Below are 18,758 nucleotides of genomic sequence, written 5' to 3'. Positions count from 1 at the left end.
CCTTGGGGGTCCATTAAACAACTAAACATTTGCTGCAGTTTGGTAAATTGCTTGAAAGCTGCAGAGAAAACAACAAGTTTGCAGCGATCGTAATACTACTACATGATGTAAATGGACAGAAGAAGTAGTAGGAAGGATCAATGATCCTTATTAGGAGTTTAACAGCGTTTCAGTAATACTGCCCATCCACTAGGCGATTAAACCTAGAGATGGAGCCATAACGATGGTAGTTATCGCTCGGTAATCGCCCGCAAACTGGGCAGTAAAAGGTTAAAAATGACCAATGATGCGCGCGCCCGCTGGTCATTTTTAACATCAATCATCGCCCGAGCATGACGGTCAACCTGACGACCGCCGTCAGGTTGCCATGTTTGGGGATGATTGATCTGCATACACTGAACGTCTGGTGTATGCACTTCACCCCGCGAGAGACGACGGCGTCCTAAACGTGCCGTTGTCCCCGCATCATGTAATGGATGGGCAGCATAAGTTTGCTCACAGAAAACACTAACAGTGCTGAGATGTAAATCCACCCTTACGGTTCTGTAATAAATTCATCAAAATGGATCAAAAACTTTAAAAAAAACAAAAAAACAAAAACAGACAATTTGTAATTTATAGGTTGACATTTTTTTCTCCTTAAATTGTACAAAATGTGAAATCACAAGCGGAATAAAAACGTGACGAGAGGGTGGAGTGTCGATAATAACAGAACATCAAAACCAGTACAGACGAGATCTCTATAAAATAAAACATAGAAAAAAAAAAATATATGATGTTTTGAGTGTAAAATCTCCCAGCTGCCTGTATGACAATTTTAAAATAGAATTGCAAGCTGTGAAATCATTAGCATGTCAATGTCCCGTGATATAGCCAGTCACACCGGCAGCTTACATCCTGTCGGTAGAGGTCATACAAGTGTTTGAGGAGCGGGTGCCCAGCAGGGTGTCTGAGGGGGGGGGGATATAGCACACGGTTAGATTACAAATACTCATGCAATGATCTGCAAACCAACACACCCACACAAAGCAATTTCACCAACACACACACACACCTCATATGCTGACTAAAACGCACCTCTCTGATCACTAATTAATGACAAAGTCCCTTCTGACTGTGGGAGGTAGACTTAAAAATGGCCGCCAAACTCAAGAGCCCTATCAAACATACAATGACTGGTAAACAAACCGTTCAGGCCAAACGCTGAGGAACACGATCATTGGTTCTGCCTATACAGTGACAGAGGTCAAGCCCTGACTTTATCTTTGACCAGCAATGTGCCGTCACTTGGTCTAAATTGGCACACATCTGCGCACCACTTGACACCGGGCATATCGTCACTTGCTGTCAGAAGGCGTGAGGTTAGGATAAACTGGCACTGGTCTGACATTAAAAAATGTTTAAAAAAAAAAAAAAAATAGTCCCACATATAACTGCAAGTCAGTCTGTAAGCCTGGTCTCATATTAGGACACTGGGAGAACTAGAATAGGTCATTCAGTAACAGGTAAACACATATAAGCACATGCATTATGTAAAACTATTAAAAAGCGCAACGCAAAGCTTTGGCAGCAAAATATTATATTGCAAAGTAACAAAAATAATTAGCATAAATGCACTTTTTAGGGCCGGGAATGTGCGACTGGATCGGCGGCCCATAAAATAGTCACTGGATTTGGAAGTATCCGAACTTAGAGGATTGTATAATTCCACTGGTGGCAAAAAGCCACCCAAATTTACACTGTGATCACAGAGGTTACCAAGTTTAAGCACCACGATTGATACGTACACATATGGCACACAAAAATAGCACTATCACTGGTACTGCTGCAACAAAGGTTTACACGGAGTTGGCACAGTTTAGAGGTGGCAAGTGCACTTTAAAGACACAATGGGGCCAATTGAGAATTAGGTCCAAAGTCTGCTACAGGGTGCACAATTTGCACAATTGGTATAATATTGTAAGCTATGCAGGGGGTGGTAGGAATGGTAGAGCTGCAAGGGAGTCACGGCCTAGCAGGATGCAGAAATGCCATGAAGAAATTGAGCCGCCAGTCTATGCAATTATCTTTCTGCATTTGCACCACTTGCAGAGCAATACCGATCGCTCGGCAGCAACCGGGCAAAACACAATGTGAAATCGGCCCCACTGTGTCTTGCTGTGTGAATGGGTGACAAAAGAATTTAAAAAAAAGTGATCTCTCTAAAATCCCACATCAAAGGGCCGCTATGCTTGACCAGCAAAGTTCTCAACTTTGACATAAAAACATCTTGAATAAAAACTGGACTTGGTATCGCGCTGCTTCTAGGATATAAGGTGTGTACATGCCGTGCGTAAGGAGGGAAGTGCTAAAATGCGAGGAAGAAAGCGCACACAGAGGGGACAGAAGAGCTCCCCTGAAGCCATCATAAGAGGACTGTACACCACAACACGCCACCTCACACCCAACACTGCTTTATCACAACCTTCTCAAAAGCAAGCGCTGCTGCCTGCCAGAGGCACCAGCCTTCACCCAGCAGCACACATCGGTTAGACACACGGTTAGCTCTCATAAAAAGGGTACTTGTGCCGTAATCGGTGGAGATCCCAGCTCCAACGTGTCACACAGATCAGTGTCCACACTTACACGTACATACAGACAATAGGACGGGGCAGTGCTGTAGTTGGGCTGGCGGCGTGGCCTTGGGCTGGCAGTGGTGCAGTGAGGACTTTCTGCTTTACAACTCAAGTTCCTCGAACAGCTCCTTCTGGTGGTCTAACAAAAACTTTGTGAAGGTGTTGATGGGATTGATGGCTCTTAGAGTCATGGCCACATCTTTCGCCCACAGAAGGTTTGGGCCGAACACCACGGCCAGGTTAGTATTGGTCATCTTGTTCTCAGCACTCCGGGCCGACACCTTAAACAAAATGAAGACTATTCAGAAATCAGGTAATGGTAGGGTCACAGCTGTAAACATCCCTCATTCAACCCAGCTTCTTACCTCCACTAGGAAAGCGGTGAGGAATCGTAGAACCTCATAATTCTCCTCAGGCAAAGTCTTCAGAACTTGTCGGGTGGTTTCCACTTGCTTGTCTGGCTCTATAGCTGCAAGACATTGGTTTACAAAGGAAAAACACTTCAGAGAATAAGCCAAATACAGCAAAGTAAAGCTGGGCGCGCACCATTTGATGGTGTGACCCAACAACGACGCAATGCAATGTAATGATACATCACATGCGCCTTACACACTGCCGTCCGGTGTACGCTGGCGCAATGTGTCGTTCTATGCTGCATGTACCGGAACCACGTCGTTCATTGCATCGCCCCATCTGCCATGCAGAACAACATGTATGGGTCCAAAGCACAGGAGAACCCAGCCAACTGGGGTCTTGGGTTTGATGGTTCTCCCCTTCCACGTGGTTCTCCTCCAGGTGTTTAGGTCATCTAAACTGGTGTGTGCGTTTGTGTGATTGCAAGCTCCTCTGATTTCATAACCCGACTGCGAATGGCGACATATGGTTAGGCCCTGCCCTGTGTGGGCTCCTCAAGGGTGTGGCTGAATCACAGGTAACAGTGCATGAAGGAGAGAGTCACACATGGGTACGTGTCAAGTTTTGGTATTTTAAAGAAAACCTCAACCTACTGGAGAAATTGACGACATAGTTGTGGAAGCTAAAGGTCAGCAGCGGCTCGGGCAGCTCCCGCAGGAAAGTCTTGAGGATGACTGCAGTCAGGTGAACGTCGTCGTACTGCTGGAAACTGACCAGGACCCCTGGACACAGAACATTGGAGACCAATTGTGTTAAAGAAAAGCACAAAAATGTTTTTTTTTTTTTTTTTTTTCAATTAAATTTGTTTAATTGTTCACAATGTGCATATCACAATTACAGTCCAATCATAGCGCACTGCATTCAGAACATCGGTAAAGAGGACCAAGAAGGTTAATTGCTATGGAGTCCCTTACTCTATTTCACTATGTTCCAATACCCGGGATATACAACATGCAGAATTGAAGGAGCAATTAATTTTAATGGGGCATTGCAATGTAAATAGGAAACTGCATTACAGAACAATGACCCCTGTGACGACAGCATTCCTTCTCTGGGTTACCAAAGCTTGGATACGCTTTGCTGACGTGTTGTGTGTGTGTACATAGAGCCCCAGCTGGTGCTAGAACCCTTCACACAAGGGGTGATACACGCAGCTCAAGGACCATGCCACACTTTCCTGGGTTATAGCGCAGCTTTAAAGTAACCATGGAAAGAGTCACAAGAGAAGAAAAAAAAACAAAACACTGCTATTGGAGATTAGTCTGCCTATAAATAGACACTATTATTATTATCATCCTTTATTTATATGGCGCCAAAAGGGTTCCGCAGCGCCTTACAAAGTACAGAAAGAAATTAGCACACAAGACAACAGTTATTAACAGTACAGACAATGCAGGACAAAGTACATGATTTATAAACAATGCTGCATAACACCTAAATAAGCAGCAGGGTGTCAGTAACCAAGTTTTAGGTGCCATTGTAAATGAAAGTAAAAGTAAGGCAAGAAGAAGCACGTGAGGGGAGAGGGCCCTGCTCGCGAGAGCTTACATTCTGAGGGGAGGGTCAGACAGACAGGGGTGACACAGATGGGGTAGATAGTGAAGAAGGAGCATAGAGCAGTGGGTTAGGATGAGCGCTGGAAAGCATTGAGGAAGAAATGGGTCTTGAGGGCCCATTTGAAGATTAAGAGCCAAGAAGCCAAGTGATGGAGGAATTTTGCAGGAGCAGTGGTGTCAGAGGGGTAAATCCAGGGTTTGGTGATGACAAGGAGAATCAAGGCGTTGTAGATGAAGTGCTCATGAATGGGGACCAGTTTATTATAGACAAAACTGGCTTTCCAGAGGGAACAGGAGAGAGGGATAGAGTTAAGAGGCGAGAGGAGAATGAGATTATTAGGGTTGATGTAGTGTGGAGGTAATATTGATCTAGAGAAGGGGGATAAGGAGTGTGGGGTTATGTGGCTGGCTTCTGAATGAGGAAGGGTGACAGCAGGTGGTGGGTTAGGTGGAGGGAAAGGATAGGTAACTTGGAGAAAAGAGAGGGTGCAGGGTTTAGTGGTGGTGCAGCAGGACCATGGTGGAAGAGAAGTGAATAATACTGGAGTTGTGGGAGATGCAGGGGAGAGACTTATATGTGATGAAGAGAGACAGAGGAGGGGAAGAACGTAGAGGGGACCATGGATGGAGAAAAGAGGTGAAAACTGGTGGTAGAGGAGAAAATAATGTATCAGCTGAGTGAGGGAGGAGTAGAAGAAAAGAGACATCGTGTACATGAGGTAGTTGGGGGGGAAAAGTCAGTAGTAGTAATGAGTGTGAGATACAGGAACAGTACAGGTCAAAGGACAAAATCAGATAAAAGGAAGAACAGTGCTGGAAGATGTAAAGGCACAACTACAATAGTATATTATAACCAAAAAAGGAGTATAGAGCTGTTAAAGTAGCAAGACTTGAGAATTAGTATAAAGTATGTTTATATAAAACAAATAAAAGGTATAGGTGTGAAACAATGGTAGAGACTACAGTGGTATAAAGATAAATTGACAGTGGTATTGGAATGATTTAAACAATGTAGAGAAGAAACAAACATACAAGAATTAAATGTTCAGTAAGCAGGTAGTTGCTTGCAATGCTGAAGCAGGGTGTTGGCAAATGGTGTGTCCAGGTTATAATGAAAGCTGGTGGCTGAGTAGCAGGGTTTCCAGAAGCTCAGAAGATCCTTTTTTTTTTTTTTTTTCGTTATAGAGATTCTTTTAAAATGTAGTCCTCCTGTCTTCCTCCTGCTTAACTCCTGACTAACTCTAAGTTATGCTGTACATGTAGTCCCACTTAGAAAAAAAACCCACTTTGAAATAAAACCTAGCAGACACTAAATGCCAAGTGTGTGCTGCTAGAACTGCAATGAAAAAAACTGTAGCTAGTAACAAAAAGAAAAAAAAAAAAAAAAGGTCTTGGCAGATATCTTTGTATGGAAGGATGTGAATATGCACAAATATAGTATGTATACAATGAAAAAGTTATACATTTCAGCAAAATATACATTTTTTTTTTTGGTTTGCCATGAATGCCATTAAAAAAAATAATAATAATTTTTTAAAAAATTAGTAATGTACATACAAAAATAACTATGGTATGTTATACCATAACTCTTAACTCTTTTTCTTTGGAGGTCCACAGGGATACCATGGGGATGATGTGGTTGGAGAGATCCAAGCACCAAACAATTAAAGTTTTCAACTCCCAGGATGCCTTGGGTCCTCCTCCATATATACCACACCCCCAGCCACAGGCCTTCAGTTTTGTTAACAAACCTCAAGGCAGGAGAAGGAAAGAGGAGAAGGAAGAGCAATCGTACACCAGAAACACTCTTAGACTAGATGAGGGAATCCGTTACCGAAAGAAAAAAAAAAACAGGGTGGGTGCCCTGTCGGCCCTATGGACCTCGAAGAAAAGGTAGGTCTACCAAAACTCTGATTTTCTTCTTCAGGGTCCATAGGGATTCACAGGGCTGTCCTAAAGCAGTACCCCTAGGGTGGGGGACGCTCCTGAGCAGAAAGAATAACTTGTCGCCCAAAGGAAGCATCCTGAGATGCAAAAAAGTATCAAAGGCATAGAACCTAAGAAAAGTGTGGACAGAAGACCACGTGGCTGCCTTACACAACTGATTAAATGCCCACGATGGCCCTACAGACAGAGTAGAATGTGCTGTCACCGTGTTTGGACAGGGAGATCAGCCTGTGTATAGACCTGAGAGATAGTCATGCGTAGCCATCTCGCCAGAGTCTGCTTGTTAGCTGGCCATCCTCGTTTGTGAAAACCATATAATACAAACAGAGCATCTTATTTTCTACCAAAGTTTGTAAGCTCCACATAGATACGGAGGGCACGAACTACATCCAGGGAGGCTTCACCTACAGAAAGATCTGGAGCCTGAAAAGCTTGAACTACAATTTCTTCATTTAAATGAAAATGGGACACTACCTTAGGAAGGTAACCCTCCCTTGTACGAAAAACAGCTCTATCCTTGTGAAAAATCAAAAATGGGGAGCGACGAGAGCGCTGCCAAATCAGAGACTCTGCGTGCAGAAGAGATAGAGAGGAGAAAAAGTGTCTTCACTGTTAACCATTTCAAGTCTACAGAGTCCAGAGGTTCAAATGGAGAAGCTTGTAGCCCCTTAAGAACCAAAGACAAATCCCACGGTGCTACTGGTGAAACAAAAGGAGGCTGAACTCAGAACTCCTTGAAAAAAATTCTAACATCTGGCAATGAGGCAATCTTACTCCGGAACCAGACTGACTGTGCAGAAACCTGCACTCTCAAAGTGGCCTGGCGTAGACCCCGGTCTAAACCTGGCTGGAGAAAAGCCATTACCCTGGAAATCCTAAACACCTTAGGATAATATTTTCTGTGGGAACACCATTGACCAAAAGATTGCCAAACCCTGTAATAGATGTGGGCCAAGGCATGCTTCAATGCCCTAAGCATCATCTGGATTACAGAACTGGAAATATCCATTGCTATTAAGATGGAAGATTCAAGAGCTACAGCGTCAAAGCCAGACGAGGCAAGTCCGGATACCAGCAGGAACCCTGCGTTAGCAGATCCTGCCATAGAGGAAAAGGATATGGACTGTCTATGAATAGATTCCGAATCTCGGTGAACCAATGACGTCTGGGCCAAGCCGGAGCCACCAGTATTACTGTTCCGCCTTCCTGCTTGAATTTCCTGAGAACTCTTGGGAGTAGGGAAATCGGAGGAATGAGATTTGCCAGCTTGAAGTCCCATCATACTGCCAGTGCGTCCACAAAGGCTACTGATGGGTCTCTAGACCTGGACCCATAACTGGGAACCTTGTGGTTGTGACGTGAGGCCATGAGATCTATTTCTGGTAGACCCCATTTGTTTACCGGGAGCTGAAACACTCCCAGATGGAGAGACCACTCTCCGGTGTGTCCTGGCGACTTAGGAAGTCTACTTCCCAATTGAGTACTCCTGGTATGAATATTGCAGAGATGGCCGGAAGATGACGTTCTGCCTAAATCAAAACCTTTGTCACTTCTTTCAGGGCTGCATAACTTCCTGTGCCTCCCCGATGGTTGAGATAGGCCACTGTAGTCGCGTTGTCGTACTGGATCTGGACCGGCCTGTCCTGGAGCAGGTCCTGTGCCATGATAAGTCCTTTGTATACTGCTCGCAGTTCCAGAATGTTTATTGGCAGATAACTTTCCTGATGTGCATCTTCCCCGAAAGGTGTGATGACCTGTTAATGCCCCCATCCGCAAAGACTGGCGTCCGTGGTGAGAAGTATCCAATGTGGAATCCAGAAAGGGTGCCCTTAGTTCAGATGGTCTTTTTTCAGCCACCACAGGAGGGAGCAACGAACCTCTGGAGTGAGAAGGATCCTCTGGGACCTTATTAGATGATACGGTCCGTTCCACCTGGATAGAATCAAACTTTGCAGAGGCCTGAAATGGAATGGAGCATACCCCCACCATGTCGAGTGTGGATACCATTGATCCCAGACGGAATCGCTAACAGAATGGATACCCTTTGCTTGTGTAGCAGCTTGCATACTCGCAATGATAGGGCCGCAATCTTGTCCCCTGGCAGAAACACACTTTGTGCCCGAGAATTCAGAAGAGCTCCCAGATGTACAGTGCCTTGCAAAAGTATTCACCCCCTTTTGCATTTTTCATGTTTTGTTGCCTCACAACATGGAATTAAAATGGATTGTTTGAAGGTGTGCATCATTTAATTCACAGAACATGCCTACAACTGTGAAGTTTTTGTTTTTTTATTTATATTGTGAATCAAACAACATTTAGGACAACAGAACAGAAAACTTCAGCGTGCATAACTATTCACTCCCCCCTAAAGTCAGTACTTTGTAGAGCCACCTTTTGCGGCAATTACAGCTGTGGGGATGGTGTTTTTGGGGTGATGGGATGTGTTGGGTTTGCGCCAGACATAGCATTTTCCTTGGCGGCCGAAAAGTTACATTTTATTCTCATCTGACCAGAGCACCTTCCTCCATACATTTGGGGAGTCGCCCACATGCCTTTGGGCAAACTCAAATCGTGTCTTCTTATTTTATCACTAAGTAATGGCTTTTTTCTGGCCACTCTTCCATAAAGCCCAGCTCTATGGAGGGTACGGCTTATTGTGGACACATGCACAGATACACCAGTCTCTGCAGCTCCTTCAGGGTTACTTTTGGTCTCTGTGCTGCCTCTCTGATTAATGCCCTCCTTGCCCGGTCTATGAGTTTTGGTGGGCGTCTCTCTCTTGGCAGGTTTGTTGTGGTACCATGTTCTTTCCATTTGTGGATGATGGATTTGATGGTGCTCCGGGGGATCATCAAAGATTTGGATATTTTTTTTTTTATAACCCAACCCAGAATTGACTTCTCAACAACTTTGACCCTGACTTGTTTGGAGAGCTCCTTGGTCTTCATGGTGTGATACCTCTTGCTTAGTAGTGATGCAGCCTCTGGGGCCTTTCAGAAAAGGTGCGTTTATACTGACAGATCAAGTGACACTTAGATGTCACACAGGTGGACTTCATTTCACTAATTATGTGACTTCTGAAGGTAATGGGTTGCACCAGAACTTTTAAGGGGCTTCATAGCAAAGGGGGTGATTACATATGCACATGCCAATTTTCAGAATTTTATTTATAAAGATTATATTTTAGATATATTTTTCACATTTCACTTCACCAAATTACACTATTTTGTGCAGATCCATCACATAAAATTCAGATAGAAAAAAAATTAAATATATTACAGGTTGTAATGTAACAAAAAAGGTAAAACGCCAAGGGGGGGTGAACACTTTTGCAAGGCACTGTACCATCTGCTGTGTTGGAGAAAGCGATGATTTCTTCCAATTGATGATCCAGCCGTGCTTTTGTAGGCCAACTATGGTCAGTTGAAGATGGTTTTGTAAAACAATCGGAGTCTGCGTCAATATCAGAAAGTTATCTAGATATGGTAGTATTCTGACTCCCTGGCGCCTGAGATAGGCCGTCATGACCGCCATTTTGGTAAATACTCGGGGAGCGGTAGATAGGCCAAAGGGTAGTGCCTGAAAATGGTAATGTTGTTGAAGAACAGCAAACTGTAAAAATTGTTGGTGGGATGGCATAATAGGAACATGCAAATATGCATCCTGAATGTCCAGGGAAACCATATAATCCCCAAGCTCCATTGCCAAAATAATTGACCGGAGAGTATCCATACGAAACTTGAGTGCATTAATAAACCGCTTGAGTGTTTTTAGATTTAGAATAGGGCAATGAGCCTCATTCGGTTTCTGAACCAAGAATAGATTGGAATAACAACCCTTTCCTTGTTGCGACACAGGAACCAGGATTATTACCCCTGCCTGGAGCAGGGAGTGAATGGCTTCTTGAAGGGCCAAGGCCATGACCACATCTTATGGAGAATCTATGCAAAAAAAACTTCTGGGGAGGATGCCTCCTGAAAATGAGAGCATACCCGTGAGAACACTTCTTGGACCCAGGCATCTGTTGTCGACTGACGCCAGTAATCCGCAAACTGAAGAAGTCAGCCTTTCCACCCTGGGATCCTCCAAGAGGAGGCCCGTCCCATCAGGCCGAGGGTTTGTCGTCCGGTTTAGAAGCTGGACGCCTTGCCGGCCCAGACTTCTTAGTTTGTCACCTTGCTGTCTTGCAAAAACTAGACGGTATAGAGGAAGACTGTTCCCTTGCTTGTCCCTGAGGATGGAAAGACCGAAAAGAAACCTGCCTAGACTTAATTGTAGTCATAGATGACAGACCTGCTGACTTTGAAGCCGCCAGAGTAGCTATTATCTTAACTAACTCTACTCCAAAAAGTACATTTCCATAGAAAGGTAAGAGACTTCCAGAGCCTTCTTACGGGGGGTATCCACTAGACGATAAAGTTGAACGATAATGATAAAATCATTCGATAATCGTTCAAACATCGTTTGAACATAGTTTGCAAATCGTGCAGTAATTGTTTCTAACGATGTACGATGTGCGCTCCCGCTGGTCGTTTGATCGTCTCCTCCATTGATTGAACATGCAGGTCAATTTCACTTGATTGCTTACAAATCGTTTACACATCGTTCACGCTGAACGATCAAAAGATGAACCACTATCTGCCAACTATAGCTGAAAGCTCTCAATCACAGATTAAAACAACATAGTTTATTGTTAGATCTTTTGCAAATCTTTTGCAAATTGTTCAGAGTGGAAGATCATATTTCAAGGGAAACTTCAAGGGAAAATCGTTAAGAGGTTGGACAGGGATAAAATCGTCTAGTGGATGCCCCCCATTAGAACCTGTATCAGCTTTCCAGGATCTTAACCAAAGGGCCCTACGTGCCACTATTGAAGCTGCTGATGCCTTAGAAGTAAATATTCCAGCATCTACTGCAGCTCCTCCCAGATAGGAAGCAGCTTCCTGTATATGGGAGATATACATCATCTGTACTCTGGTAGCATCTGGTAGAGAATTTTCCAATACCTCCATCCATTCTTCACCAGCTTTGGCTACCCAGGACTCCAGCCATAGCTGGACGAGTAATAGCTCCAGATGATGAAAATATTATATCATTTGACATGCTTCAATTATTCTATCTGTGGAATCCTTCAGAGAGGATGCTGACCGAACAGGGAATGTAGCATTTCTGATTAAATGAGTCACATGACCATCCACAGAAGGAGGTACCTCCCACCTAGTACACACAGAAGCTGGGGAAGGACACAACGATGTTATTCTTTTATTCACATAAAACCGTTTGTCTGGGTCACCCCATGCCTCTTCCATAAGCTCAGTGAGCTGTTGAGATATAGGAAACTCAGTTTTGGCCACCTCCTGGTGGTGTTTAAACACTGGAGCCTTCTTACTATGAGATGGTTCATCATCCTGAATATCTAGGATTGATTTAACTGCCCTCAGCACTTAATGTAATAGTCAATAAAAGCCTTCGACACTTATGAAATGCTTGTAATTTTACTTCAGTATACCATAGTAACATCTGACAAAAAGGTCTAAACACTGAAGCAGCAAACTTTGTGAAAACAAATACTTGTGTCATTCTCAAAACTTTTGGCCATAGCTGTATATACCTTAACCAAGGGAGAGGTATACAGGGAGACTGACCCAAACCCTCCCGAGACCAACAACGTGGAGGGTAGGCGGAGCAACCCAGAAGCGCGAAAACCTTTGACGGTTCTGCGCCGGGGGAGGAGCTGCCATGGGAGCGCCTACCTCCCCTAAGCAGCATTAACCAGCCAGGTACGCTGGCCTCAAGGCAGCAGATGCGTCTGTTGCCGATGCCTGACGTCGGACGATATGGCCCCGGCGGTCTAGTAAGGACGCGGACGCTCCTGAGCCATGACTGCAGTGGCTTCCGGTGCGTCTCCAGCGCCGGAAGCAAGGACTGCTGCGTAAGCGAGGAATTGCCTTACCTGACATATCCGTGCATCGCTGCTAGCATGCTCAAAGACCCACCAGAATCACCAGCCCTGTTACTGGTGTTGCGGCCAGGCGGAGATAGATGAGAGTCGCAGTATATGCATCTTAATTGAGACACTTAGTACTGCCAACCCAAAAATATAAAAATAAAACATAAAATAAAAGCTTTGGACAGCCTAAGCAGTCTCGTTACAAAGATGCGTCTTGATCCTGCCGCACCAAACGAACAACTGCCTGTGGCTGGGGTATATATTGAGGCGGACCCGAGGTATCTTGGGAGCTGAAAGCTTTAACTGTTTGGTGCTTGAATCTCTCCAACTACATTAACCCCATAGTATACCTGTGGATCCCCATGGACCCTGAAGAAGAAATTGCCAAGTATTAGAATTCCGATGAGGTAGTTGCTGGTGTCAGATTTTATAAGCTGGATACACACCTTTTCCATCAGCGACTGATCGGGTTAAACTCTCCGATCAGCCGAGTGCTGTGTCCCCACCCTGTCATCTGCCTGTGAGCCTCGTAAACACTGTGCAGACAAATATTAAACCGCACATAAGATGTCACCTCCCGATCCCAACTGTTGTGTTAGAAGCCTTTAATTGGCTAATGATCCTACGACGGTACCGCATACACACCTATACAATCATCGGCCCGATCACCTAATATCGGGTAATCGGGCCGCGAATTGTATAGGTGTGTACCAGCATTAGTCACATATCGTGCTCAACATAGATTGTGGCATTCTTCCTTGACAGGTTATAAAGTTTTGGATTATGTGCATTAGGACATACATACTGATCACACTTAAACTCACCCATGTTGTATTTCTGTTGCACTTCCCGAACCACCTGAGTGCTGGCCGACCTCCGAAATATCCCCTCTGTGCTTAGAGCTGCAAGGTCATGGAGAGCAAGGGTCAAGATGTGTGAACATACCATTTGCTCTGTCCTCTTACACACATACACCTTACATGGTTAGATGTAGCAGAAGCTGTGACATCGGGAACATGTTAGCATCTATGTCCTATCATACATAGAGGGCTTACATGGTCAGATGTAGCAGCAGCTGTCCCACTGGGAACTTGTTAGCACCTATGTCCTAACACACACACACACACCTTACATGGTTAGATGTAGCAGCAGCTGTGACATGGGGAACACGTTAGCACCTATGTCTTATCACACACACCTTACATTGTCAGATGCAGCAGCAGCTGTGACATGGGGAACATGCTAGCAGTATAATCAGCCCCTTCATAGGAATTCACCCATAAGAATTAAGGAGAGAACAATCCTAATTCTCCTCTACTGGACAACCAAAGTCTTTATATTAACGCCATTTTAGTACCGATACAGTCAAAGCAAAAGGCATGGCAGATTTTGGGCTTGGACAGCCTAAGGAGCTATTTACACCTCTCTACCCAGAATCCCATGCTTGAGGTAATCTTTGTCTCGGTGGGATAATACAGGGTTTTATAAACTAGACAGGATTCTTCTGTTATAAGAAGGCTCATAGTACATCATTAGTAGTGGACAGTTCTTTGTCTTTTCCTAACCCATCTCACTGAACAATGAGAATAATTCCTAGAACGGCCTCAATAAAGCTATTCCTACATATCATTTACACAACAGGTTGAGGCTTAGCCTGCTCTGTGTTCTGAGAGTACGTTAGGAACGGCATTAAATAAAATCTACTGCTTGCAGATTATTATTACGGAAGCCACAGTTTACGTGTGTGTCCTGCATTGCTCATCCTTTATTTCTTAGGAAATCGCACGCTGGCAATCTGCGGGAGGATAAGGGCACATATCCTCCAACACTTCACAACACAGGAAAAAAGAAACAGAACAATGCAGATCAAACAGCAAATGAAAAGATCACTTGCATCAAGAGTCTGTAGACTAACACTTAATGGGGAGAGACAACTTGAATGCGGTCTTTTTATTTTTATTTATTTTCACAGTTTAATGTGCAAAACAGATCCAGAAAGTCTATTTTGCAACTATAACCACTGTCCCAGATAGAACGGTTTACCAAATACAATACCGGTTGGGGTATCCAGTACTTGCAGCTTCTCTGCCTTCAGGGGAGGTGGGCCCATGTAATCCCCAGTTTATGATGGTCCTTACTAGTGCATCATCTAGCCACTGTCAACTAAGCAGAGCAATACATACCCAACGGGGGACAGTGGTGTATGCTGGGTAATACGCTGGGTAAAGAGTGCCGCTATATAGAGCTTCCCTATAAAAGTTCAGGCTCCTCCCTTTCCACCCTGGAAGCTTTAGTAACCATCTACCCTGGAAGCTTTAGTAACTATCATGCACATTGCACTAAGGCCCTGATTCAGAGCCGGACGCTCTGACAAGAGCGCTCGCTCTGAATCAGTGCCCTCCTACCTATTATTGGAGCGGCCTCCTGGCCACTCGCATAGCTGTGGGTGACCACCCACAGCTTATGCGAGTGGCCAAAAAGATGGTTGCGATGGTCAAGACCATCGGGCTTGCGACAAGACCCTGCGGTAGGGTCTCGCTGCCGCAAGCCCAGAAGTGCTTTTGGCTATCAGAGCCAAAAGCACTCCCACTGACATCACTAGTGATGTCAGTGGGGCCGGCCCCAGACGGTAGGCGTTCCCATGGGAACGCCTCCGTCTGGGCAGCAACGTCCCCGGCACGCCCACCAAAGGGGGCGTGCTGTCACTCACCATCGACAGCACGCCCCCTTTGGTGCGAGACCCATAGCGACGGCTTGGCCGTCGCTATTCGGGTCTTGCGCATGCGCACGACGGGTCTCCTTCCGTCGTGCGCATGCGCACTAGGGCACCATCGACCCGCTTGCAAGCGGGTCTGAATCAGGCCCTAACTTTGGAATCTGTTCCTTCAGTCACATTCCTGATTGCAGGGCTGTCCCTCTAATAACCCTTTTCCACCAAAAACCCAGTTCTTACCTGGGTTTTCGGACATGATTCCAACGCGGGTCAGACCCAGTCTACACTGCACCGTCAATCTGAGTTATTCCCAGGCCAGCTCCCGGGTCTGCCCTGCTAAACTTGTGAGGTCATTAAAAGTGGAAAGGTGACTGCTCCACAACCACCAATCAGCTAATTTTAGGCATGACCCAGGTCAGATAACCCGGGTTGCACAGTTTACGCTGCACCATTACCCGGGTCCATCCTAGGCCTGACCCTGGTAGCTACCTGGGTTATTTTATCAGGGACCCTTCTCCACTCAGCCGCGACCCGGGTAGACCCAGCAATAACCCGGGTTATTGCAGCAGTGGAAAAGGGGTATAAAGGTCCTGGTAGTTAATGTCTTTTAATTGGCTATATGCACTGGTCTTATAATGTTTAATTCATCAAGTAATTGGAAACATTAAGGGGCTGATGTATTAAGCAGTGAAAAGATTTGAGAAGTGGACCAGTAGAAAAGTTACTCATAGCAACCAATGAGAATCTATCATTTTATAGAATGTACTTGATAAATGCTCCCCACAAAGCCGATTGGTTGCTACGGGCAATATCTCCACTGGGCCACTTCACCACTCTTCACGGCTTCCTACATCTACCCCAATATAAGGTTTCTGGTATCTCACAGCTGTATCTGTTATAATGACACATTCTCTGTTTTTGCAACAATATTGCTCTTGCTTGATAATAACCACTGTACACACCTGGTCGCCAATCTATCCAACGATTGGTAAGTGCATATACACTTACCAATCGCCTGCCCGATATGTCTGCCAGCAGAGCCAATTTAATACGTCTGCCCACTTGTGACGTTATATTCAATGGATTCTGCGGGCGACATATCAGGCGGTAGACCTTACAACCATCCAGATGTAACAATATCTGCTAGATATATAGTCAGTGGCTGTGCCGCAGGGCCGATGCCATTGGGTGTACCGATCCCCCGATGCACCATCGATAATATCGTTCATCGCTCGATTAAACAATAGATTGTCTGGTGTGTTACCCAGCATTAGGATGATGGATTCATCCCATGAGATTCAATCTTTGTTCATCTCATGGACTAATTGCTGAGCATAAGTGATTCCCCCCCCCGTCTGTAGCAGAATTCCCTAAATTATACAAATAAGGAGCCACCGTTGCTAAAGAAAAACCTAGGGGGTCATTCAGACCCACTCGCGAGTGCAGGACACTCGCGAGCGGGTCGATGTTCCCCCACTGCGCATGCGCACGACGGAGGGAGCTCCGTCGTGCGCATGCGCGAGACCCGGCGAGCGACGGGCTCTCCATCGCTCCGGGTCTCGCACCATAGGGGGCGTGCTGTCGATGTTGATTGACAGCACGCCCCCATGGGAACGCCTACCGTCTGAAGCCGGCCCCACTGACAGAGCCAAAATCACTCCAGGGCTTGCGGCAGCGAGACCCTACCGCAGGGTCTCCGTCGCAAGCCCGATGGTCGCGATGGTCAAGACCATCGCGACCATCATCATGGACGCTCGCATATGCTGTGGGTGGTCACCCACAGCTATGCGAGCGGCCAGGAGGCCGCTCCATTTTCATGGAGGAGGGCCCTGATTCAGAGCGAGCGCTCTGGTCAGAGCGTTCGGCTCTGAATCAGGCCCCTAATGTGCTAGAGTTGTATAGAAATGACTCCCATACAAAGTGCATTATGAGGGCAGTCATCGATCTAGCTTATTCATGAACGGATAGCAGACTGAAAATATAGCTCTGCTCTCTGCTAGTGCACTTCTACCATACACAGCACTCACGGAGTTAACTCACCGGTGAATGCAACCTTGCTCAAACCCAGTTAGAACGTATGTAGTTATTGTTTATGTTGATCACCAAACTATCAATTAACCACTCAGTTCTATATTGGGCAGAACAGTAATTTTTTAAGACATCTGAACAGCCCCCTTTATCTGCTGCTAATAGGAGTAATGATATATTTGGGAATTGTTCTCTGACATGGTTCCTGTTGCAGATGCAGTGATTACACACAGCTGTTACACACTGTAGTGCCAGGGAACCTAGGGGGTCATTCAGACCCGCTCGCGAGCGCAGGACGCTCGCAAGCGGGTCGATGTTCCCCCAATGCGCACGACGGAGGGAGCTCCATCGTGCGCATGCGCGAGACCCAAATAACGACGGCCAAGCCGTTGTTATGGGTCTCGCACTAAAGGGGCGTGCTGTCGATGGTGAGTGACAGCACGCCCCCTTTAGTGGGCGTGGTTGCCAGACGGAGGCGTTGCCATGGGAACCCTACCGCAGGGTCTCGTCGCAAGCCCGATGGTCGCGATGTACTTGACCATCGCGACCATCATCATGGACGCTCGCTATAGCTGTGGGTGGTCACCCACAGCTATGCGAGCGGCCAGGAGGCCACTCCATTTTAAGGTAGGAGGGCACTGATTCAGAGCGAGCGCTCTGGTCAGAGCTTCCGGCTCTGAACCAGGCCCCTAGTACGACGTACGATGCACCCAATACACACTTTGCTGTTCTTCCTTCCAGGAATCACCAGGCTGTCCCCAATGGCCATTTACTGAAAGGCTTAATTAATCAAACAAGTTCAATACACTTGCTTGACATATACAATGGCCAAAGATAGTTTTCTTTTTGAAACTGCACACAATAAATTACAACCTTTTTCACCAAAGCCACTCTACCTTGGAAAGTCCAATTATACGATGAATATACTGCCATTACCTATTATTGAACATTTTAATAAAAAAATATATTTTTTAAAACAATAAAATAAATATATATATGCAACAATGATTCTTCTATGTGGGGTGCAAAGATCCCACAGAATCGGAGCAAAAAAGGGAGACACTCCCATATATATAGGAAAAGTGGGAATGGATTACATCTGTGATCCAAGAAGCTGTACTACTCACCATTCTGCTGCAGGTAAGACACTGTCTCCTGCACAACTTGGGGGATCTTCTCATTGCCTGAGCGCTTGTCTTTAAGCCTGCAGAGAGAATAGGAAAGAATGACAGGGGAATAGGAGCAGGGACAATATAACAAATACTGAACGTGGTACCAGACACTCACTGCTGCAGAGAGATCCCGAACTGCTGATTGGGCAGGGGCGGCCGCGGTGGAGTGGGCTTCTGGCTGGCCGGTGTGGGCTTCAATGAAGAGCGGATAACCTCGTCATATCTACAGAATAGAGATCAGGATTACACTATTGGGACTCTATTGCTTAGTGTCTGGAATATTATTAAGGAATATTAAGGACTTGGTAACTGAAGATGCCCGGCCTCCCCTGGCTAGACCTCTAGCGAGAGAGTGATTTCCCT

At 45.6% G+C, this 18,758-nt stretch overlaps 1 protein-coding gene across 2 annotated transcripts in view; it reads right to left on the bottom strand.

Annotated features, from left to right (window-relative positions):
* Positions 1-602: 602 nt before the first annotated feature.
* Positions 603-18,758, bottom strand: part of ARHGAP1 (Rho GTPase activating protein 1) — a 72,716-nt gene continuing 54,560 nt past the window's right edge. For both annotated transcript variants that reach the window (XM_088461475.1, XM_088461476.1), the window contains 6 exons: positions 18,511-18,618; positions 18,351-18,427; positions 13,307-13,384; positions 3,623-3,751; positions 2,981-3,084; positions 603-2,896 (listed from right to left, as the gene is read on the bottom strand). In XM_088461475.1, the coding sequence (XP_088317601.1) occupies positions 2,717-2,896; positions 2,981-3,084; positions 3,623-3,751; positions 13,307-13,384; positions 18,351-18,427; positions 18,511-18,618 (676 nt within the window). In that variant the 3' untranslated portion in view covers positions 603-2,716. The remainder of the gene's footprint in view (positions 2,897-2,980; positions 3,085-3,622; positions 3,752-13,306; positions 13,385-18,350; positions 18,428-18,510; positions 18,619-18,758) is intronic.

This window comes from Taudactylus pleione, unplaced genomic scaffold (genome assembly GCF_031769625.1).
Source record: "Taudactylus pleione unplaced genomic scaffold, aTauple2 ptg001060l, whole genome shotgun sequence".
Taxonomy (NCBI): domain Eukaryota; kingdom Metazoa; phylum Chordata; class Amphibia; order Anura; family Myobatrachidae; genus Taudactylus; species Taudactylus pleione.
This window is presented reverse-complemented; position numbering and strand designations above follow the sequence as displayed.